Source organism: Lissotriton helveticus, chromosome 3_1 (assembly GCF_964261635.1).
Source record: "Lissotriton helveticus chromosome 3_1, aLisHel1.1, whole genome shotgun sequence".
Classification (NCBI taxonomy): domain Eukaryota; kingdom Metazoa; phylum Chordata; class Amphibia; order Caudata; family Salamandridae; genus Lissotriton; species Lissotriton helveticus.
This window is the reverse complement of record NC_136061.1, coordinates 551,998,756-552,022,988: the sequence shown is the minus strand read 5'-3', so window position 1 is coordinate 552,022,988 and position 24,233 is coordinate 551,998,756. Positions and strand designations below refer to the sequence as shown.

At 41.1% G+C, this 24,233-nt stretch overlaps 1 protein-coding gene across 1 annotated transcript in view; it reads right to left on the bottom strand.

Annotated features, from left to right (window-relative positions):
- Positions 1–446: 446 nt before the first annotated feature.
- Positions 447–24,233, bottom strand: part of C3_1H3orf70 (chromosome 3_1 C3orf70 homolog) — a 135,495-nt gene continuing 111,708 nt past the window's right edge. Inside the window, exon 2 of the mRNA XM_078680453.1 lies at positions 447–4,147. Within this exon, the coding sequence (XP_078536579.1) occupies positions 3,588–4,147 (560 nt within the window). The 3' untranslated portion in view covers positions 447–3,587. The remainder of the gene's footprint in view (positions 4,148–24,233) is intronic.

Sequence of the window (24,233 nt, the reverse complement as noted above, 5' to 3'; positions counted from 1 at the left end):
AACCTGATGTGCTCTGGTGTCTTTTGATACGGTTAGATCTGTTTTCATTTTTATGGATGCAGAATTTGGCACCCAAGGTGGATGAGCGTTGGACACTGTGATTGCACTCGATATCTATTTTAGCTCTATTGTTGTTAAGCCAATACACTAATGAGACACATTGATGTGCAGATCGATTTAGGCATATACACTTTGCTTTGTATACTGTACATAATCATTAATCTACCTTCATATGACCAGAATCAAAAGTACACATGCATTCAGACATGCACGTATATACACACACCCACAGAACAGTCAATTCCATAAGCAAATAGCAGAAACATGCAAAAGAAGTGTTCATAAGTAAACTAACATGCCACACACACACACAAACAGGTTGTGCATAAATTACAATAAATGCTACAGATATAAAAAATAAATAAAAAGAAACATACATGTACAGGTGATGGTACTTCAAAACTCTTTTATTTGTGCTACTTAATATGAGTTTCACAGCAGAAGCTATACACTGGGGTGGCCAATTTCCTTGCTCAAAAGAGATGCAAGAACATCACAGAACTAACTTTGCACTGTAACATAGTTTGAGAGAGAAATATAATCACAGCACCATTCTCACGGTACACGAAACACCTGGAACACACTTTCTATCACAATATGACTTACTCCTCAGGTGTCCCCGTACATTGTAAATTTGCTTCCAACCTATGTTAAGAAACTAACTCAGTGTCCTACGGTACTTGCTATAAAGGATAAAACATTTATGAAACCATGCCAGCAACCAGTATCTAGAATTTATAATTCGTACAAAGTACTAGTGACTATTTTACTTTGTGGCTTCATAAAGTTGCGCTCGTTTAGCCACCTTTTTTATATAGCAAAATGTGTTAAACCAGGAAAGCCTTCTATATCAGAAACACGAGACGTGCGACAGTGTGAGTGATAGAAACATTTTCTGTCCGATTCAAATTCAGAATGTCTTAAAACTGAAAATATGTGGTTATGAGTGCGTTTTTAAGTTTTTAAGGGAACCAGAGTATATCAGGGTTGTTCAAAATCATCACCACACATCTTTTAAATAAAACAATATTGTGTGTTCTTAGGTCTTTAGGCAAGCCCTTTAGTTTTCCCTAAAACGAAATAAATAAATATATATATATATATATATAATTTTTAAATGGGTTTTAAACCAGCCCTCTTCCACCACTGGTCTGTCGTCTCATTCATTTTTGCATACAGCATGGGCCAGCGGGTAGGCCCACTTCAGCCAGTGCCTAACTTAACTATAATTTACATCATTCTAGTAATTCACAAAGAGCTCACCACCCACAAAGGAGTTCCCTTCATTGCCAGTGTCTACAATGTCATTGTGTGAATTTGTAGACCAAGAAAATATATTTTTACTTTTAGCAATGTTTTTGTTACACCAGCAGGGTGGAGGACTACAATGGCAATGTGCGCTTTTTGAGACCAAAAAAAATATTTGCTTTTAATAATGTTTTTTGTTATATTAGCAGGGTCCAAGCAGCTCACACAACTATAAAGGTTTGCAGAAAACATATCAAAACAACCAACGTCAATACTTGTATTATATATGTGGCAATCTCACGAATCAGGTAACCCTACAGTGCCAAATATCAATATAGATCGATGGAAAACCTTTGTTAATGTAGAAGATTCTAAATCTTGCCCACCCCCCAGCTTAACTTTCTTCATACCAGACATATTTATAAATGCATTAATCTCTACATGTGCTTTACACTACATGAAATACCATAGTCTCATTTGTTGGAAGTGTTATAAGATTCCCTGGGAGGCAGATTCTCCTCTAGCTGACACAATTAGATGTTCCAAAGATTTTCACATAATCTCACACCGAAGCTAAAACATTTGTTCCCCTGACCTAGAGCCCCTGGAAGTACGTTTACCAGTTTATTTGTGAGCTGTAGCAGGCGCACCGTTGACATGGAGGCCAGTCTAAACCCAAACGTGTGATCTCAAAGCTGTTGTAAACTACACATTATGATAGCGCTCACAGGGCACTTGCATAGTGTCCTCATTTCAACCCTTGCTGTGTTCCTAAGGGTTGTGTATTTTCTTCAGAAGAGTTACTAATCGGTTCATATCATAACTCAAGTCACGTTTAAGACAGACAAGAGACAGATGAAGACCCTTCAATGCATACGCAATAATGGGTCTTCAACCGTAGTGTGTAATGGACTTGCCTCCTGAATGTATATAGAGTGATATACACCATTGTGTTTATAAGGGGGGTATTAAGAAAGAGTGGGATTTTTGTTGGTAGTTTTTGTTAGTTTTGATGATACTTCTTTTTTTAATGCAAGAAAAGCATGAAAAAAGTCTCAAAATTTGTGGTGAAGGATTGATTATTTGTGCTTAACTTTGAGAGGTCAAGGTTATTCAGCTCTGTAGAAATCCAAGAGAGACAAATGTATATTACTGATCCCCTCAAACTCTAAGATGAGTGTGAATCCCTCGAGTTTGGTGCTGTCTGGAGGCACTAGTGAGGCTTCTCAGGCAACTCCCTAGGAAGATGGACCTTAGCATTTCCATTTTTAGAAGTCTCTGCATGATTGGACAGAATCCAGACAGATTTGATTATACTTGTTTTCTGGCACTCAGCCATGTTGTTGTGACTGTTCAAGAACAATTCAAAATGTATCGAAAAGCTGTAGGTGAAAAGGAAAAAAGTACAAAGGCATAGCATTTGGTCTGAATTTTTTACTTGTGCTGCTAGGCCATTTGAGAAAGAAACTAAGTGCAAGAGGTCGTTTCACGGTCATGCAGATCATGGGCATACAAAACTTGATTCAATGTGCCAGAAAAACATAGTCTATAAAGTACTTTTTTGCAAATAAATGCTGAATAGTAAAAAGGAGGCAACATAGTAATATCACTATACAAATATAAAACAGTGGTTTATAAATATCATTATTTTAAGATCGACAGTATACAATAATAGTGTGATTATATGATGTGCTTTTTAATTTACAGGAACCTTCCTGAAGAATATATAAGGCACCATTTACGTTTCAGTATTGGATTATTATTATTATTAAATATCAGGACAGAAGGTAGAAGAAATATTAAACACATGACCACCTGATTTGTTTGCAGTTTGACACTTAAGAGGACCATGTTGTTCATTAAGATATTTTTAGGAAAAAGTGATGTTGAGCTATTAGTAATATTATTTATAGAACATTTGTATTCCATGTGCATGTGTGAGATTTTTGCAAATTCCTAGTAAGCCACTGTTGCCATCTTGAATTCCCAGAATCGCGATTTTTGCTTTAGAGGCATACAGAAGACAAAGCTCCAGTGACCCGTTTCCAACAATCTATTTGTATTTTCCAAGTATGTATCTTGAGGACAATGGACTGCGTTTTGTCTGAAAATGTATGCCCGTAGCACAATGAATGAGTAAAGTCAACACATAAAAGAGTATAGTAAACAATACGATTTGAAAGATGTGATAGTGGCAAACCTAATTATAAAAACAGAACTAAACATACCAGCACTGCCAACAATCGTGTGTGTGATTAGTTTGATATTGTTTTTTTTGCTCAAACTGTAGTTTCTATAGTTTCAATGACTTCCAGGTCGGATTTAGAAGGTGACAACAGGGTACAGTCATCAGGTTCCCAACTGCAATCAGGGCTGTAATCCTCTTCAGAGCTTAACTCCGCCCCTTCCTCTGTGTCGTCATCACATGATTCCATGTAGTGAGCCCCAACCGCATTTATGCCAGAGTCTTCTGAGCTAGATGGGGAGGAGCAATGGTCTAATTTTGGCCCATTACTAGCTTTTAAGTTTAAGGCATCTTGTGTGGTGCCTTGTTCAGGTTTATTCTTGGGTGGTGGCGGCTGTGGTTGCTGTCTCTGAACGTAGCACATTTTCCCGTTGATGCATTTTACCTGATAGTTGTCAATGAAAAGGTCGGAGATGGTGCAATATCTTGGTGACTCGGGAAGGAGCGGAGGTTGGAAGGCAGATGCAAACTTCAAAAACTGCTCAGTGAGAGAGACAGAGATTTGAATGGTGTTTGCCTGCTCCCTAGGTTTGGCAGGGATTTCTGTGCTGGGAAGCTGTTCTACCGGTGTCATGGGTTGATAAACATATTTACCTGAAACAAGAGAAGGACATTTATTAGACAGGATACCTTAGATCTTCATTGAAATATGTTTTTCTGCAGTAACAGTTATACGTGCAAGGAAATGTTAGAGACATATTTTTGGAATGAAACAGGGAAACATGAGACGATTACGATTTAGACTAAGAATCATTTCTGTATTGCAAGGTCATGATTATCAACATTGTCACATAGGAGAAGGTTAACCCGCCTGTCTTGAGCTTGTATCCAACTTCTTAAGTTCTTGCAGCAATGCTAGAGTACGAGTAACTCTACTACTCCATTGTCAGTGACAGAAAATCTGGAATTGGGTGCTGAATTCGGTAGATTTTCTCTTCCTGAACTCATTAATGGCCAAACTCTACCAAGAGGAAACCCTGTAACACATAGGCAGAACAGAGTAGGCATCAGATGGTTTCTTCTGGCGACAGGTTTCCCTATCATCATCCACAGTAAGAGAGACATTCTGTGGTTTGTGGGGGAAACAGAAGTCATATGAACACAAATATGAAAGCTGAAGACCAACAAGCGACCAGGGAATTAATGTTTGCCTGTTGGGGAGTGTGCTTATTCTCCATAAGGGCGATAAAAAACATGTAAGAGTCAGCATACAGAAACTTTCAGGAGGATTGGGTCAGCTCCTGGAGTTCGGTCATTGAGTAAATTTGTATTAAGCCAATTTTGTGCAACAAACGTCAGTCACATATTGATAGTTATAGAGGGCCCTAAAAGGTATAGGAAAAGAAGACATGGGTCAGGCATAGTGGGAGGATTGAGGGGGTTTGACCCTCACTGAAAGTAGTTTTAATATCACTGGTAGGAAAACTGGTAGTAATAGTACTAAATGATGGCGTGACTCTGATTGTCATGCTTATTTGTGTCAGCCTATTTGTTTTTATTAGCTTGTGAGATGCTTTGCTTTTTAACAGTTGTGTTGTACTGGTTTGTGCCTTGCATATGCAGCTTCTGAACACTGGATCTTCTAGTCTTTGCCAAAGGGAGAGTAGATGACAGAAACCCTGCTAACAGGTTGAAACAAGCATTGGCAATGGCAATAGGTCCGGCTTTAAAAGAATGTTGTATGGTAAGATAAAGCATTACAAGTTAATAGCATGGGAATGAATATGTAATTGTGTGGAAGCAAAGAACAGTTAAATTATTATGGTAACAGTTAAAAGACCAGGTGACAGTTACACTGTCAAGCCAGACCTAAAAATCCATGCAGGTTAATGACTGCTCTCCTCCCATCTGTGGTGCTACTAGACAAAAACATCATAATGCATCTAATTATCAAGACACATTAAAAGCGTTCTCATGCCATGTGTTCACCTGAAAGTTGTGTAGATAGATAAATAAAGAAAATTATCACGGCTGCATGCACATTTTTTGTGGAAGCACATAACTTCTGCCCAATCAAAACATGTAAAGCTAGCCCCCACCATGTGGGGGGAGCCAAACCCCCTCTCTGGTAATGTCCCCTAATTGTCTGATGACAGCTGTGCTGTCAAGCCAGACCATAGAAAGTGCCTATGAGAGGTTTTTCTTCCTCTCTTGTAGGGTCAGAGTACTAAAAACCGCAATGTACTATTATTCTCGTGCTCTCCTTCTTTTGCTATTTCATTGTTTTAATTTTAAATATTAATGTTATTGTTTCAACTACCTTTTCTTAATTGGTTTCTTTCTAATTTTTTTAAGATGCAGAACAGATAGCACATTACACAAATATATTCATCCGCTTTAACATTGTATTTGGAAATGAAACACCTCATTAATATTATGCAAACAGAGAAATATTCATCTTTCCTTAATGTGGCTTTGATAATTAATTAAGTTCTGAATACCAATTTCTTCTATACACTGCCGGTCATTAATCAGATACATTGCCATTTTAATATTAAAACAGTCAATCACGGAATTCCCCCATTGCCTAAAATGTAGATTGTTCTGCGCCATGGCATTGCTTAGCAACACATAATGACCCAATCTTTACTGCAATGAAAATTAAGTCTTGATGTTCACGATATTTATTCCGACAAATATAAACTTCTATGCACCTGAAATTAGAACTTAATAATCTTTATCAACTCTCTAAAACAAGATTTCATAAACCAGATATGGAGGAACACTATACAAACATGTGCAAAGCTCAAGAATACTCCTTTGTGCAGTCATGTAGTATCAACAAATTATTTCACGTGTACGTGCTCTGAGGTGGCTAATACATTTCAAGCAATGTTCTGTAATTCTATGTTTTATATATAGCAGTCATTAGCCAGTTCTGAAGGCTAGAAATCTCTGAGTCATCTTTGATACCAAGCTATGCTTCAGTGCTCAGATCAATGCAGTGGCCTCCAGGGGCTACTATTTGCTTCGGGTTCTGAAAAAAATACTTCAGTCTATTCCGACTGAAAGTCAGAAGACCGTGATGTTGTCCCTAGTTGGGTTCAAGTTAGATTATTGTAATACACTCTATCTAGGTATTCCAAAATATTCAATAAAAAAAACTGCAGTCTCTCCAAAATGCGATGTCAAGAATGTTTTTGAACATTCCTAAGTTCAAACCTGTGAAGCAGCTACTACATGCCCTGCACTGGATCCCAGCAGGGAGGAGAATTTCGTTCAAAGCCCTGTGCCTAATGCATAAGGCACTTCATGGTACTGGCCCCCTTTACTTTCAGGAGCTATTTACATGGTACACTCCCAGTAGAATGTTGACATCCAGCACAGAACACAAGGTTCAGATCCCGAGAATTAAGTGATTAAAATGGGGTGGGAGGAGTTTGACTTTTCAGGGGGGAAAGTTATGGAATTCCCTCCCTCTGGCCCTCTGCTTCCAACAAAGCCTGCAGCTGTTCAGAAAGCAGCTGAAGACCTGGCTGTTCCCACCGACTTGGCCCTAAAGCCTGATGACTCACTTTCCTGGTTGCTGTTCTTTGCTGTCGTCTTGTTCCACTTAGCACTAAGACACCCTTGGGTATTGCCTCATCCTCAACAATTGACACGAATCTATTAGTCCAACTCTACTGAAAATGTAGATGCTAAATGAATATAAGATTGTCAAATCTTGGAAGAATGTTGCTGAGATGTAAATAATTCCACCCAATTATGTGGTGGAAGACAAACTGACGTCCACCGCATTACCTCCGTAGTTTGGAGGACATCAATAGGACAGGACAACACCACCCACAATGATCAGAAGCATTTAAAAAGGGAAAATTGGGATATGAGGGGTAAAGCTTCCCACAATTATTTGTATTTGGTGTGATGTGCAGTGATTACAGCACACTACTGTCACAGTAAAGAAAGTGCTTGTGGTTTTTATTTTCACAATTTGTTCCCCTCATATGAAATGACTGCATGATTCATCCTAATCTGTGTACTAATGCAAGGCTCACTCTATGGAGTGAGCACCTCCGTGCACTACTTGAAGACCATTGGTCTAATTCCATATAAATCAAAAAATATCAAATGTTAATGCCAAACGTAGTTTTTAAACAGCTGTCACATTTTATTCATGTGTGACCGGTGAAAATCCATGATTTTATCCACAAAATAAACTGCATTCCATGGGTGGATGAGTTGCAATCATTAAATTATTGCACATCACATTATGCATCCCAATGCATTTCGGGACCAGCCCTTCCTCAGGGGACAGATCTAAGGAAACAATCCAAATGAAAACATTTCAATATCCTATACCGATAACTCCTAACTTGAAAGCATATATCTCACAAACTACATTCTACTGTGTATTCATACACGTAAATAAAATACGTCATGTGAACCAATAACGTTATCATGAATGCATATATAAACATGCTGAATAAACATGCTAATACTGATAACCATAAAGCTGGACATAATTGTAACCAAACCAAGTTCGCCACAAACAAGAGTGAAAGTGCAGGTGCTCGAAATGTCCCACAGTGAACATGCTCCGTTTTCAGGAGAAAAATGTGTGTTACAAACAAATGTAACCAGTGCGTTTTAAAATACCCTCGTGCAATACAGTCTGTGCCTGTCAACAGACAGGGGCTAAATAACAATCCCCCACTCGGTACTTACAGATTGCGGATGAACAAGCGACTCAGCAAGGAGTCGTCAAAAGCGGTGAATCGTCAAGAAAGTAAGAGCGTGAGTGCTCATTAAATCAAAGGTCCGTGAAAAATGCATGCAAGAAAGAAACGAAGGACTACCCCATGTGCTGCAAACACCAGTCATCACCATATTAGCGGCCATCTTAGAGTGGTGAAATAAACATAGAAGCACAAAACAATAAAAACATGCAAAAATGATGAATCAATGAACATATAGAAGAACAAATCTGTAACAAACATATAGATACAAACTCCAGTACTCATATAAAGCTGATGTGAAAACATGCAGAAATAATGGGTGCATCGACAGATAAACATACAAACATATAAAAGACATGCAGATACGGAGTTAAGCAAAGATATATTTAAAGATAACACAAAAATTCCATGCGGTCATTGAGGCCGTTCGGTGCCATGGTGGACATAAAGCGGATCCAAAAGTTCTCTCTTTTCAATAGAGTGTTCTTGTTGTTGCTGGTGATTTTAACCTGCTCAAGAATTAGAAACTTCATTTGCGCCACACTATGTCTGTGTTCCAAAAAATGGGTAGCCACACTGGATTTCATGTTTTGTGTGCGTATATTGCTTTTATGTTCCAAGATTCGTACTCGAATCTTTCTTTCCGTGTGACCAATATAGCACTTGCCACAAGGGCATTTGAGCATATAGATGACATTGCTGCTATTGCACGTGGCATTGACTTTCAGTTTTATGGTATGTCCCTTCAAAGGATGAGTCGTTTTGTTGCCTGGGATACAGTTCCCACAGTTACTACAATTGTAGCAGGGCTTTAGACCATTGTAAATAAGTGAGGATGAAGTTGCTGTTGGGTGGTTCAATAACTCCTTGACATTGCGGCCTCTAGTGAATGCAAACATAGGTGGTTGGTTAAACAAACCATTGAAATCAGGTTCCATAACAAGGATGGGCCAATGTTTCCGAATGATGTGTTGAAACTGATTCGACAGTTTAGAGTATTTTGAGACAACCACCATTCTGTCTGAAGTTTTTTTTGGTTTGGATTTCAAAAGTTGTGCTCTCACACATTTGTCAGTTCGCTGCATGGCTAGATCCAAGATGGGTGTGGGATAGCCCCGTGCTTTCAAACGTTCCAGTGTGTTTCTGAGGGCTTGTTTACATTCCTGTTCTTTAGACACTATGCGTTTCACTCTTAACAGTTGTGCATAAGGTAAATTGTTTTTAAGGCCAGGTCGATGAAAACTGCTGTAGTGTAATATGGAGTTCCTATCGGTAGGTTTGCGATAAATCGTCGTATGCCAGTCTGTGATGTCACGATGTATTTCAACATCAAGGTAGTGGACGCATTTATCACTGTATTCCCAGGTGAACTGGATACGTTCATTAACGTTATTCCAAGACTCAAGAAAGGTGGTAAGGGTTTCAGTAGAGCCTGCCCATAGCAGGAAAATGTCATCTATGTACCGAAGGTACATTTTTCCATGTAGTAGCCAGTCATTTTGAGATAGAATATGAGACTCTTCAAACACTTGCATATAGATATTAGCATAACAAGGAGCTGCCGAATTTCCCATGGCAGTCCCGTTCAGTTGGAGTACCCATTTGTCTTGTACGTTGAAGTAGCTATGATATAAGGTGTACATAGTCAATTGCATCAGAAAGACCTGTAGGTCTTGATCCAAATTGGAAGTCATCAGTGTTTGTTCAATCGCTTCCATCCCTCCATCATGGGGGATGGAGGTATAGAGTGAACATACGTCCACCGTACACATAATCAACTCGGTGTTTCTGAGGATATTCATAATCGGTTCAAGTTTGACAAGAAAGTCTGTAGTATCACGTACATGTGACTTTGATTTCAGAACAAATGGTTGTAAATACTTATCCAGAAATTTACCCGTATTCTCATGGATGCTGCCTCTGGTAGACACAATTGGACGGAATGGAGGTTGAGTCGCATGCTTATGCATCTTAGGAAGCATATACATCGTGGGAGGTTTAGGGTTGATGGGAGTGAGATATCTTCTCGTCCTGTCGTCGATGGTGCCATTGTCAAAAGATGTATTGATAATTTCAATCAGAAGATATCTCATACTACAGACTTTCTTGTCAAACTTGAACCGATTATGAATATCCTCAGAAACACCGAGTTGATTATGTGTACGGTGGACGTATGTTCACTCTATACCTCCATCCCCCATGATGGAGGGATGGAAGCGATTGAACAAACACTGATGACTTCCAATTTGGATCAAGACCTACAGGTCTTTCTGATGCAATTGACTATGTACACCTTATATCATAGCTACTTCAACGTACAAGACAAATGGGTACTCCAACTGAACGGGACTGCCATGGGAAATTCGGCAGCTCCTTGTTATGCTAATATCTATATGCAAGTGTTTGAAGAGTCTCATATTCTATCTCAAAATGACTGGCTACTACATGGAAAAATGTACCTTCGGTACATAGATGACATTTTCCTGCTATGGGCAGGCTCTACTGAAACCCTTACCACCTTTCTTGAGTCTTGGAATAACGTTAATGAACGTATCCAGTTCACCTGGGAATACAGTGATAAATGCGTCCACTACCTTGATGTTGAAATACATCGTGACATCACAGACTGGCATACGACGATTTATCGCAAACCTACCGATAGGAACTCCATATTACACTACAGCAGTTTTCATCGACCTGGCCTTAAAAACAATTTACCTTATGCACAACTGTTAAGAGTGAAACGCATAGTGTCTAAAGAACAGGAATGTAAACAAGCCCTCAGAAACACACTGGAACGTTTGAAAGCACGGGGCTATCCCACACCCATCTTGGATCTAGCCATGCAGCGAACTGACAAATGTGTGAGAGCACAACTTTTGAAATCCAAACCAAAAAAAACTTCAGACAGAATGGTGGTTGTCTCAAAATACTCTAAACTGTCGAATCAGTTTCAACACATCATTCGGAAACATTGGCCCATCCTTGTTATGGAACCTGATTTCAATGGTTTGTTTAACCAACCACCTATGTTTGCATTCACTAGAGGCCGCAATGTCAAGGAGTTATTGAACCACCCAACAGCAACTTCATCCTCACTTATTTACAATGGTCTAAAGCCCTGCTACAATTGTAGTAACTGTGGGAACTGTATCCCAGGCAACAAAACGACTCATCCTTTGAAGGGACATACCATAAAACTGAAAGTCAATGCCACGTGCAATAGCAGCAATGTCATCTATATGCTCAAATGCCCTTGTGGCAAGTGCTATATTGGTCACACGGAAAGAAAGATTCGAGTACGAATCTTGGAACATAAAAGCAATATACGCACACAAAACATGAAATCCAGTGTGGCTACCCATTTTTTGGAACACAGACATAGTGTGGCGCAAATGAAGTTTCTAATTCTTGAGCAGGTTAAAATCACCAGCAACAACAAGAACACTCTATTGAAAAGAGAGAACTTTTGGATCCGCTTTATGTCCACCATGGCACCGAACGGCCTCAATGACCGCATGGAATTTTTGTGTTATCTTTAAATATATCTTTGCTTAACTCCGTATCTGCATGTCTTTTATATGTTTGTATGTTTATCTGTCGATGCACCCATTATTTCTGCATGTTTTCACATCAGCTTTATATGAGTACTGGAGTTTGTATCTATATGTTTGTTACAGATTTGTTCTTCTATATGTTCATTGATTCATCATTTTTGCATGTTTTTATTGTTTTGTGCTTCTATGTTTATTTCACCACTCTAAGATGGCCGCTAATATGGTGATGACTGGTGTTTGCAGCACATGGGGTAGTCCTTCGTTTCTTTCTTGCATGCATTTTTCACGGACCTTTGATTTAATGAGCACTCACGCTCTTACTTTCTTGACGATTCACCGCTTTTGACGACTCCTTGCTGAGTCGCTTGTTCATCCGCAATCTGGAAGTACCGAGTGGGGGATTGTTATTTAGCCCCTGTCTGTTGACAGGCACAGACTGTATTGCACGAGGGTATTTTAAAACGCACTGGTTACATTTGTTTGTAACACACATTTTTCTCCTGAAAACGGAGCATGTTCACTGTGGGACATTTCGAGCACCTGCACTTTCACTCTTGTTTGTGGCGAACTTGGTTTGGTTACAATTATGTCCAGCTTTATGGTTATCAGTATTAGCATGTTTATTCAGCATGTTTATATATGCATTCATGATAACGTTATTGGTTCACATGACGTATTTTATTTACGTGTATGAATACACAGTAGAATGTAGTTTGTGAGATATATGCTTTCAAGTTAGGAGTTATCGGTATAGGATATTGAAATGTTTTCATTTGGATTGTTTCCTTAGATCTGTCCCCTGAGGAAGGGCTGGTCCCGAAATGCATTGGGATGCATAATGTGATGTGCAATAATTTAATGATTGCAACTCATCCACCCATGGAATGCAGTTTATTTTGTGGATAAAATCATGGATTTTCACCGGTCACACATGAATAAAATGTGACAGCTGTTTAAAAACTACGTTTGGCATTAACATTTGATATTTTTTGATTTATATGGAATTAGACCAATGGTCTTCAAGTAGTGCACGGAGGTGCTCACTCCATAGAGTGAGCCTTGCATTAGTACCTTGGTTTTCACACTGTTAGAGCAGACAGTGTTTCCTCTGTTGCACACTCAGTGTTCAAAAGACATTACCCGATTTACTTTTAGCTGTGCGAGTACCCACGCTTTGATTGTTCATCCTAATCTGTCCCAAGAGGGGCAGAAAGCCCACTGCATGCATTGATTATTTAGTTTTAATTGGGTGGATGCTCTTCCATCCTGACATCAGGTAGCACCCCCATTTCTAAAGCCCCAATTGGCTTTCTGCCCCATTGGGGCCTACAGCATCCCTATCCCGATGGCAAACAAGAGGAAATTTGAATTACCTCTGCATAGTTTAAATATATGGGTTTGCAGAGATGGGGTGAATCCAAATTCCCTCTCATTTGCCATGGTGAGTGGCCACAATATTCATGCCTACAAACCCTGGGTATTTCTGAAAAATAGGGACCCAGATGAATTCAGGGTGGTAAGACATGTGGATCCCTCTACATTTTCTTATCCACAACACCCTGAAAACTTCAAACTTTGGCTAAAATCACACATTTTTCTCACATATCTGTGAGGAAAACTTGCACTATGTGTGGGGACCCGCAAAATTCCTAGCACTCAGCCTTTCCTTCTCCTGATAAAAACAGCACCCCACTTGTGTGGGTCAGTTTATTGCCCGTGATAGCAAAGACCTCAAAACGTGACTCAGATAAATCAAAATGTTATCATGAATAATTAGCCAATTTGGCAATGCGGGGTGCTGCAGAATTTGGGCCTGGGATGGCCATCACCCGGGGAAACCTACCAAACCCAGACATTTCTGAAAAACAGATAAACAGAGGAGTCCCTGGTGGTGTAATGTGCAAGGATCCTACTACCTTGTATTACACAGAAAATGCAAACCTCAAGCTGTGGGTAAAATCATGAATGTTTTTCACAAATCTTTTGAGTTAAAATTCTGAAACTTACTGGGATCCACAAAATTCCTACCATCCAGTGTACCCACACTTTTTGTGATACAAATGGCATCCAACGTGTGTGTTGGAACCTACTTTTTCAGTTCTACATGTTGTACCATGAAGTAGATCAGACAGATTAACATTACCCCAGAGAGGACTGTGTTGCTTGTAATTTTTGGACAGGTGTATGCAAGCTGAACCCAGTATCACACTGTGCACTATTGATAAAAGTATCCATCTCACACTTTTAAAGCACTTGCAATTATCACATTTCATTAGATACTGATTGATTCAAAAAATGTAATGTACTGACAGCAAACAATATAAGTATTATTAAATCACCTCGAATTAGACTTATGGTTGCCTCAGCCATTTAGCGGTGGGGGAACTGTATTATTCTACTGGCTGAGCCTCAGCTGGCTCCGCCTACAGAAACCCTTGACCTACGAGCTAGTCCTACACTGAATGGTATTGATAATAGCTCCGCCCTGCTATTGGATCAGAAAAAAAGGCAACGACATGTATCATGCATGTGTAATCACTCATGCACATGTATGTGCCATGATGAGTGTGATGACATTTACACATGCCTGCATAATCCAACATATAAAATGATGCGTTCACCAGTCTTTACATTTACTGTTCTAAAAAGTGTAATAAAATGAGGCGTTTTGAAAAGGGAGCAATCCAAAGGCAAATTGAAGCTGTTGGCCCCTCTAAAAAAAAGTATGATAAACCCTTCTGTTTTAAAAAAAAAGAAAAACAAAAAAAATTTTTGGGAGCAATAAAGGTGCTATAGCCAGGAGAAACATAGATGGGAAAAAAACATGCAATATAGGGTAGATGAAGCAACTGATGATCTTGGTATATGGAGACGTAGCAATCTGTAGCTTGCAAGGGCAAGAAAACACATGTACTCCCGTGGAGTGCTGAAAGAATGAAAAAACCAATTAGCAGTGGAAGGACACAAGCCATCCAATCAGAACACTGAAAAGAAGAAATGCTCTTGAGGTGTGACAAAGACCAGAGGGCAAAGCCATTGAATAAAATGCAGGCACATTAGATAAACAAAAAAGCCTTCCAATTAGTAGCAAAGGGCTAACCTAAAGCCCATTATATGTATGTAGTTTGATGCATTGGCGACAATAGAGTTTTCAGCAACAGATATCTAAAGCTGCCGGTACCTGTGACCTAAAGTGAATGTGAAATGACACCCAGTGACAGAACATTGGAAGAAACCAATCTATGCAAACCGTGTAGAAAAACCAAAGGTGAAGCTCGATTTTTAACATGAGTGACATATACAGCTATAAAAAAAAGTTGTTCAAATTCATTGTCAAAAATTCTAGTGTCTCTATTGACTTCTAAAAAACTATGACTGGCATTTAGCTGCTAATTTTCAATTAAATGGTTTAAGTTAAATGGTTTCTCAGGTATTCTATTCATTTGCTTTCTATCAAACACATACAGCTGCAAGCCAGAACTCCCCTTTGATTGAAACTGAGGGCTTTTAACAATGGCATCCTGCCCTGGGCTCCACTGTTATGTCTCCATTTTGATGCCCCCCTAGCTTCTATGAGCCCTGAGCAGCTCAGAGAGCAAGTCCAGGGCAAAGTTGGTAAACAGTAGGTGGCTTTAATGCTGCAATTTATTATTTAAATCTGCTTTATGTATATGTATGCTTCTGCTTAAATGTTCTCTTTTAAAATTTTTACTAGTCCATCTTTTTCTCTCTCTTTCCTTTTTCTTTCACAGATACCACCCAGCAAAGACAAAAGAAACAGTGCATCAAAGTCCAATCAAGTTCAGCCCAAACCCTCACGATCCATCACGATGACCCCGTCCAGTACAATTAGGTCGCTGCGTTTCTCCACGCAGGCTCTGTCCATCCGAACCGCCATCACAACAAGAATAATAGAAAACAGTACAGTGTCAAAATCAATTTGATAGGAGGGAAAACAGGATAGACGTCCACAGAGTCCAAAAGTCAAAGCAAGTCCACTGCCCACCAGCGATAAATCAGCAAAGCGGCCTTGACCACTCACGAAAAGAGGCAAAGGTGTGATCCGACAGACGTTGGAGAAGTCACAATGGCTTACGAAGATAGTCACATCCATCTCGGGCGGGCTCGACATAGGGCTAAATAAACGTCCAGTTCTTTCGGGCTCGATCGCCGCCATCTTAGGGTCGCAGTAGATTTCCATGTCGGTATCCTGCACAGGGTCCTCGGTGACAATCAAGGCGTTCTCTGCGGAAGAAATATCTCGGCTCTCCAGGAACAAAGGGCCGGAATCCGGTCCCAAGCCTATATGATCAACAGTTATGATCATCTCCTGGAAGGTGGCGGTGAATCGTGTGTGGAGCTCCAAAATGGTGTCCATTACAGTGCGTAGCGACGGTGTAGTTTCAGCCCGCTCCATTGCCCCTCAATGAGCGACCAGGCGGGTGTCTGAACCTCGGAGGTCGACTTCTCCGGGGCACAGGGCAGAAGCAATGTAGAAACCACTTTTAACACGTCCAAAGCACGATATAAGTACCGTCGCCGCCCACGGGGAACCGAGCCCAGAAAACCCCGGGAGCTCAACAGGGCCAAATAGTCGGTACAATAGGCCACCGTAGTTGCTGGGTAGAGCTGTCACCAAAGCACCATCCATAACGGGAGAAGAAAAACGCCACTTCGGGAGACCGGAACCGCCCATGGTCCGCGGCCGGGTTAGAACTCGAGGCCCCGGCTTCAAATCTGGGGTAGGCCAAGAATGACACACGACATATCTTTGTCGTCCGAGCAGCTAGAAATTCCGGGATTGCACCTTTCGAGTCAGGCGCAGTTCACCTGCACGGGAGTCCAGGAAATCAGGATAGGAGTCAGGATTCATGAGCCTCAGGCGGAGGTCGGCGGAGCCGGGAGCTTATGCGGCCATCTTGGTTACGAGCGTAGCTCCTCCTCCTTTAACTCTGTTCTTAACATTGGTTTTAGTTCTTGATAATGTATGAATTATAATGTTTTCACCCATTTTTCATACATATTTCTTGTTAGCCTTTGTACTTATTTTATCATTTCTTATCATAGTTCTGTACCTTGCTTTTTATTTGTTTCAATAAAGCTCTTTAAACAAAAAAAATTAAAAAAACTGTACTAGTGTGCGAAAAAACAGACTGGGATCACAGGTATTTACTGGGTAAGCAGGGTGCGCTGCTAGTGTTTCACCCTAAACATAAGCACACAGTAATCTCCATTTCTTGATCTCCCTGCTGCTGCGAGCTCCCCTGAGTGAGAACACTGCATTGTGAGTGCCCTGCCTGCTTATAAGGCACACACTTAGCTGCCGATACCGGAATGGGCACTGCCCCAGGCCTATTGACACTGCTATTCCATTATTTCAGGGTATTTACACTTTGACAATATGCTAGTGTGTTTGCAGCTGCCTCTGCAGGAGCAGGAGGGCCCCTTGGACTATGGCCATCTAAGCACTGCAGTACCCTATCTGTGCGGTATGTGCTGCCCACGCACTGCACCACAAGGAGCTGGCTACATCTTTGGATGTCACAGCTTATTAGGTCACACAATCTCCTACCTGCCTGAAGTTAGCTTGCCACACAACCTTCCTGGCACTGGGCGTATGACCGGCTCCACTACACTGGCTGCATCACAGGCTCTCACCGCCCTAGACATCGAACTACCTTCTGCAGCACTGTGTGCCTTTCTTCTACATACACCTTCATGGGGAAGTCCCCTTTCTGCGGCCGGAGACAGTATCTGTAGGAAGATGCAAGGATGCGAAGAGGCTTATAAGAAGTTAAGAACGCCGAGCTTTATTTAAGCGTCTGCTCTCGGTGAAATCAAGTCAGTTAATGCCGCTCTCTTTTACACAGCACAACAGCCAGGTTCCACAATATTTAAAGCATAACACATTCCCCAACATTCCCATTCAACACGAGCCAGTCACGAGCTGTGACACAACCACCACGCTCGTGACAACTCGTATTGCCTAAGCAGTTCCCAACAAAAAAAGAGAAAAAAATAACAGAAAAACAAGAATAACAATATCATAAAATTAACTCATTACAAAATCTTTATACTTAGCAGGAAGACGGTGAGAACGTGCGATCCTGGTGTCACCAGAACCACACTCTGCGATCCCGGCGTCACCAGGACCGCATTCAGCATACGTACTTCCTTCCTCTTAATACAAACTAAATCACCAACCTTTATCAAGTGACTAGATGTAGAACCAATTCTCTTTTCCATAGAAAGTTTAATTTAATTTTTTTATATAGCTCACCTCTGCGTTGAACCGCCTCAAAATCCACTTTCAAAAAATTATCAGACCCACTTATATTTTTCTTTAACCACCAATTTGCCAACCTGGTACTAGGTTTACGTCCTCTTAAAAGTTCAAAAGGGCTGACCAAGGTTACAGAATTAAGCGAAGTCCTGTATGCCAAAAACATGGATTGTAACGCATGTTTCCAATTCAAATTTCCATTAATGGAAAGTTGAATGGCCTCTTTGATCACACGGTTGAACCGTTCAACCTGGCCATTGGCCTCGGGAAGGAAAACAGCAATTCTTCTATGAACAATACCACATTTGATCATAAATTCTTCCATTTCCAAGCGAACAAACTGGGAGCCATTATCATTTACGACCTCTTGGGGAATCCCCTCCCTGCAAAAAATCTCATCCAAAAACTCTATCACTTTGTGGGAAGTAACGTCTTTATCCATCTTGACCTCCGGCCATTTAGAATAGTAATCAATAAGAACAATGCCAAAAGCTTCCTGCTTAGGCAAACAACTAAATGGACCAATTATGTCTAACCCCAGTTTACGCCAAGGACCAAGAGGTAAATCAACAGGATGAGGTTCAGGACGCAAACCCACAGCTGTTTTGTCACTATTTGAGCAATGAACACATAAACGCACAAAGTGGTCCACACAAGAATCAATGCCTGGTCACCTAAAAAACTCCTTTAAACGTCTTCTGTTGAAAGATATCCCTAGATGCCCCTCATGAGCAATTCCAAGAACAACATTCCTGAGAGAAAAAGGTGGAACAATTTTGTCTTCTCTTAAAACCAAACCATTCTCTACAGCAAGCTCTTCCTGAACCTTATAGAAACTCATCATATCCCCAGATAACTTCCTCAGTTCGGGCCAACCTTGTACTAGATACTTCTTGACATTGCCCAATTCTAAATCCTTATCCATCTCCACTAACCAAACATCTTCTTGCAAACATGACCGTTCACCATACACCAAATTAACATCACGCATAGTGAAAGCTACTTCACAATCATCCTCTATGACCCCCTCAGGAGCTTCAATGGGAGAAACTAATCTGGACATGCAATCTGCATGTACATTCGCCTTGCCCTGAACATACTCAATCTGACACTGAAAAGATTGTAATCTGGAAGCTAATCTTGCGAGACGCGCCGACATGGTCCTGCCACCACCAGGTGCCATGAGAAAAACCAAGGGCTTATGGTCAGTTTTTATGATAAATCTTGTACCCCACAAAAAAGCTCTAAAGTGTTCGGCTCCCCAAACACACGCCAACAATACCCTTTCTATAACGGAATAGTTTCTTTTCGCGTCTCTCAAAGCTCTTGAGGCTTATGCAACTACCCATTCCTTCTCAATATCCCTCTGCAAAAGAACACCACCCAGTCCAGAATTACTAGCATCCACCATGACAATGCATTTCACTCCACACACAAAAGGTCTAAGACACGGCGCATTCACAATAAACGTTTTCAACTTCCTAAAAGCCTGAGTCATATCATCAGTCCAAACAAATTTAGCATTCTTTTGCAACAGACATCTAAAAGGATAAACCTTTGAAGAAAAATTAGGTATGAATTTCGCATAAAATTCAATGAGTCCCAAAAACGCTACTAGTTATTCTTTGGAAACAGGTAAGGGAGCATTTACAATACTTTCAACATAATTCCGTTTTGGTTTTATCCCCATTCCACTAATGGTATGCCCTAGGTATTCAACCTCTTTTTGCCTAAACTTGCATTTGTCAAGACAGAGCCTAAGTCCCTTCCTTGACAAAGCGGCAATCACACATTCCAGATTGTTATCATGCTCCTCATCATTTTTGCCGTACACAAGAATGTCATCTTGAAATGCCACTGCGCCACTTAACCTCTCCAGAGGGTCTCTCATGAGTCTCTAAAACACTGAAGCAGCGCTTGCCAATCCAAATGGCATAGGACAAAATCTGTAAAGATGCTCAGGTGTAATGAAATTAATTACAGGAAACAAGTTGTGATGTGTTGAATTTAATTCAGTCACTGTAATCGACTCAGACCACTTGTTTCCTGTAATTACTTTATGACCCAGGTCCATGAGCTACGAGGGCACACCCCTTTACTACTCATACTCTCTGAGCAAGAGCTTTCTTGCGAGGGTTTTGTCCAAATAAATATCACTCACTAACCGAGTGTTTCTTATCCGGGGGGTCGATACAAATATGTCACTGGAGACCCTCTCTTACACAGAAGACTATATCAAGGACTTGATCGGGGGAGATACAGGGAATGCCTTTCTTTCATCCAATAGCACCAACATAGACTACTCTCTCAACGAAAAAATCAATAGACTAGAACGTCTGGAAAAGAAACTAGTGAGAACAAAATTGCATGGACATCTACTCACCGGATATTTGAGAGCGAATATCATCCCAACTGGACTACAAGTCCGCCACGAACCAGCCATATTCGTGGACAGTCCTAAGTTCAAGGAAGGTTTCAGTTTTGTGGCGAACAACTGCTCCCGGCACTGGATGGTGCTGGGAGTGGAAACCGCGAAAGAACAGGTTGAACAACTAGCCAAAGAGATAGAAGACCTCAAAGCCGAAATCAGTTGCCACGCTGCCTTTGGTGACGCTAAAGAGACCCTGGAAAGACTAAAGAAAACTTTGAAAGATTTTGATATAGAGACTCAAACAAAGAAACTAGATAAACTATCCAAAGATATCCAGTACTACGACAAAAAGAAGACCTACCCATATCTTCAAGCGGATTACTACAGGCAAGATACTCAGGGTCGTTTTTTCTACAGGGGAAGAGGCGGCTACAGGGGCACACGCAGATTCACCAACTTCTCAGACTCCTCATATAGTGGGGAAAGCGAAAACGAACAATCAGGAGCTAATTACCAGCCACATGATCAATGGTACCAGCCGCAACAGGGACACATGAGAGGTCCTCAAACTTCTTTTTTAGGAGACACCCAATGGAGACCACCGAGAGGCAGGGGCAGAGGAGGATCCTGGAGCAACCGCCCAACCAGGGGCCAAAATCAACAGCTATGGGACGGAGGAAGACAACAAGGTCAGAATCCCAAACAGGTACACTTTCAACAAGAAGAACATGGCGAGAGGAGTACCAGGAGGAAAACCTACAGATGGTAACTGGGGGGCCCCCCGGTAACACTACGACAACTACTATGTCCATAAGCCCTATCATCAATCTATCTAAATACACTCCCACTGATGAAGAAACCAGTGTGCTTTCAAAAGGACTATCATTTGTACCCACATCACCGGTTAACAGATTTAACATCCAAACTGAACTAACCCGTTTCTTCCGCAAATTACGTTTAAAGAACTTCTTCAAGAATCGCCCAGCCACCACTGCTACATCATTTACTAATCTACGACCCCCGTCCTCATTCATGCCAAACATGGCATCGGTTTCGCATAGGATCATAACCTATGAGAGTGTGGTAATGAGAGATGTTCTTCAGATATGCAAAAAAAGATCATACGTGAAGCACAACATCACAGAAGGAGAAAGAAAAGCGCTGGACACTCTAAAGAACAACAAATCTATAGTGATTAAACCAGCCGATAAAGGGGGATCCATCGTGCTGCTAGATGTGAAAGACTACAAGGCCGAGATCCTTTCCCAACTCTCGGATGGGGTGAGCTATAGGCCCTTGCCATCGGACCCAACAAAAGAAATCAGAAAAGAAATCATAACCATTACGAAAAAAGCAATGGAAGTAGGTTTCCTCACCAAGAAGGAATTTGAGTATTTGAATGTGGAGCAGCCCAGAGTACCAACGATATACGTACTACCCAAAGTACACAAGAACCTAGCCAAGCCTCCAGGAAGACCGATCATATCGGGATCCGGGTCCCTGCTCGAACCGATATGTAAGTATGTGGATACATTCCTGAAACCCCTGGCCGAAAAAACACCTATGTACCTCAGGGACATTATGCAAGTTATTAACCTGGTCGACCAGACAAATTTCAACAAAGAGAGCCAAATTTTGGTCACAATGGACATTGTATCGTTGTATACAAGCATACCACAAGGGCCAGCGTTGACATCAATGAGAAGGTCTCTACAACAGAGGGAACAACCAGCTGGGGTCCCCACGGAGTTCATAATCGACCTTCTAGAAATTGCCATGACTAAGAACTTCTTTCTATTCCAAAATAAGTTTTATATGCAGAGCAAAGGAGTAGCCATGGGCGCAGCATTCGCCCCAGACCTGGCCATCCTGTTCATGTCTGAATTTGAACAATGTTGTATTTTATCCCAACATAATCCACATCAGACAAAAATCGTGAAATGGGTCAGGTACATAGACGATGTCCTCATGATCTGGAATGGCAATGATGTCGAGCTGCAGGATTTCTTCGAATGGCTTAACAACCAGTCAGATGATATAAAATTTACCATACACAAGAGCAAAGAATCAATTGACTTTCTCGATATTACCATTAAAGTCAATGAGGGAAAACTGTACACCACTCTTTATAGAAAAGCATCAGAAAGGAACACATTGCTGAGATACACGAGCCATCACACAAGAGGACTCCGGGACAACTTGCCCTTAGGGCAATTCCTCCGCATAAGGAGAAACTGTTCGCTTAAGGAGGACTATTTCAAAGAATCTGACGATCTTATCCTTCGCCTGATTGACAGAGGATATCCCCAGAGACTGGTGAAAAGATCTCGAAAAAGAGCTTGGTTCCAGGACAGGAGCACCCTGTTGACACCCAAGGAACGACAGCAATCTCAAGAGAGAATGATTTGTGTCACCACGTATTGCAACAAAAGCAACGAGATCAAAAGAGCAATCAACAAACATTGGGGCTTGGTAGCGGATATCATAGAAAGCCCAGAACCACCGATGCATGCCTTCAAGAAGGCTAGAAGTATCAAAGACCACGTTGTCCGGTCCCTGTTGAGCACGCCACAGGCACCAACCATACAAAGCCTTTGGAACCTACCAGCAGTGGTTGGCCACTACAGATGCACAACCTGCAAAGCTTGCTTGACATGTTGGGAGACCAAACAAATCACGAGCAACAATATAACACTAGACCTGAAATCTCTCACGAATTGTAACTCAAGCGAAGTTATATACGCCATCATCTGCCCCTGCGACCTCATGTATATAGGACAAACAAAGCAGAAGGTAAAAAACCGGATTTTCCAACACTGTAGCAGGATTAGATGCCAGACACCAGGGGCACCTCTTGTTGAACATTTCATTGAAAAAACACACTCTCCAGATTCTATGAAATGGACTGTACTGGAAAAGATCACCCTGGGTCCCCGAGGGGGGAATCTCGATAATGTTCTGAACATTAGAGAATGCAAATGGATGCATGAATTTAACACGATACACAATGGCCTGAATGAACTGGACGCCAATTATGCACAAATGGCAGGTCTGGATCCAGAATAACTGACAATCTATCGAATGTACCCCAAGCAACTAATCACCTTACTCTTAAGCCTTTACCTCTGCTTCTGATATACTACTTCAATGAGGTCACCCAAATGTAGGCTCATACCTTTGCTCCTGACTTTCAGGAGAATGTAAGAATGCTTAAAGTCAATGACTTCATGTAATGAACATAACCATGTTGGTGTTGATTTGTGGTAAGAGGGCAATAACCTTGTTGATCATTTTTTCAGAACTTTATGAGAAAGTGCAGTAATTTAATATTCTAGATTATGACTGTACAGGTGCCAACACTGTACATGTACTAACCCCATACGAGATGATGAAATATACAGTGTTTTCACATACTGTAGAGAATATACTTGGAATATGTATGCATGCTGATTTTTACTTGTTTAGGATAGATGGATTACGACTTGTACTATGCATTAACGTTCTGTCTCAAACGGTTTTTCTATGCGCATGCTGAATCTCAAAAAGATGACCTCGAGTCCAAATAACTACCATCTCTTTATTAATGTCGAACATCAATATAAGCCCTCTATGGATCACACCGTGAGCTCCTGGCCCTTCATTCACTCTAACCTCAGACACTTTAACAACAGTCCCTCGCACGTTAGAAGTAGGCGTCTGAACACTTCCCACCCAAGGCTGCCCATTGGCCACCTGAGCCGAGCCTCCTTTCCAATACAAGCATCCAGCGGCTGCACCGCGAGCAGCCACAATC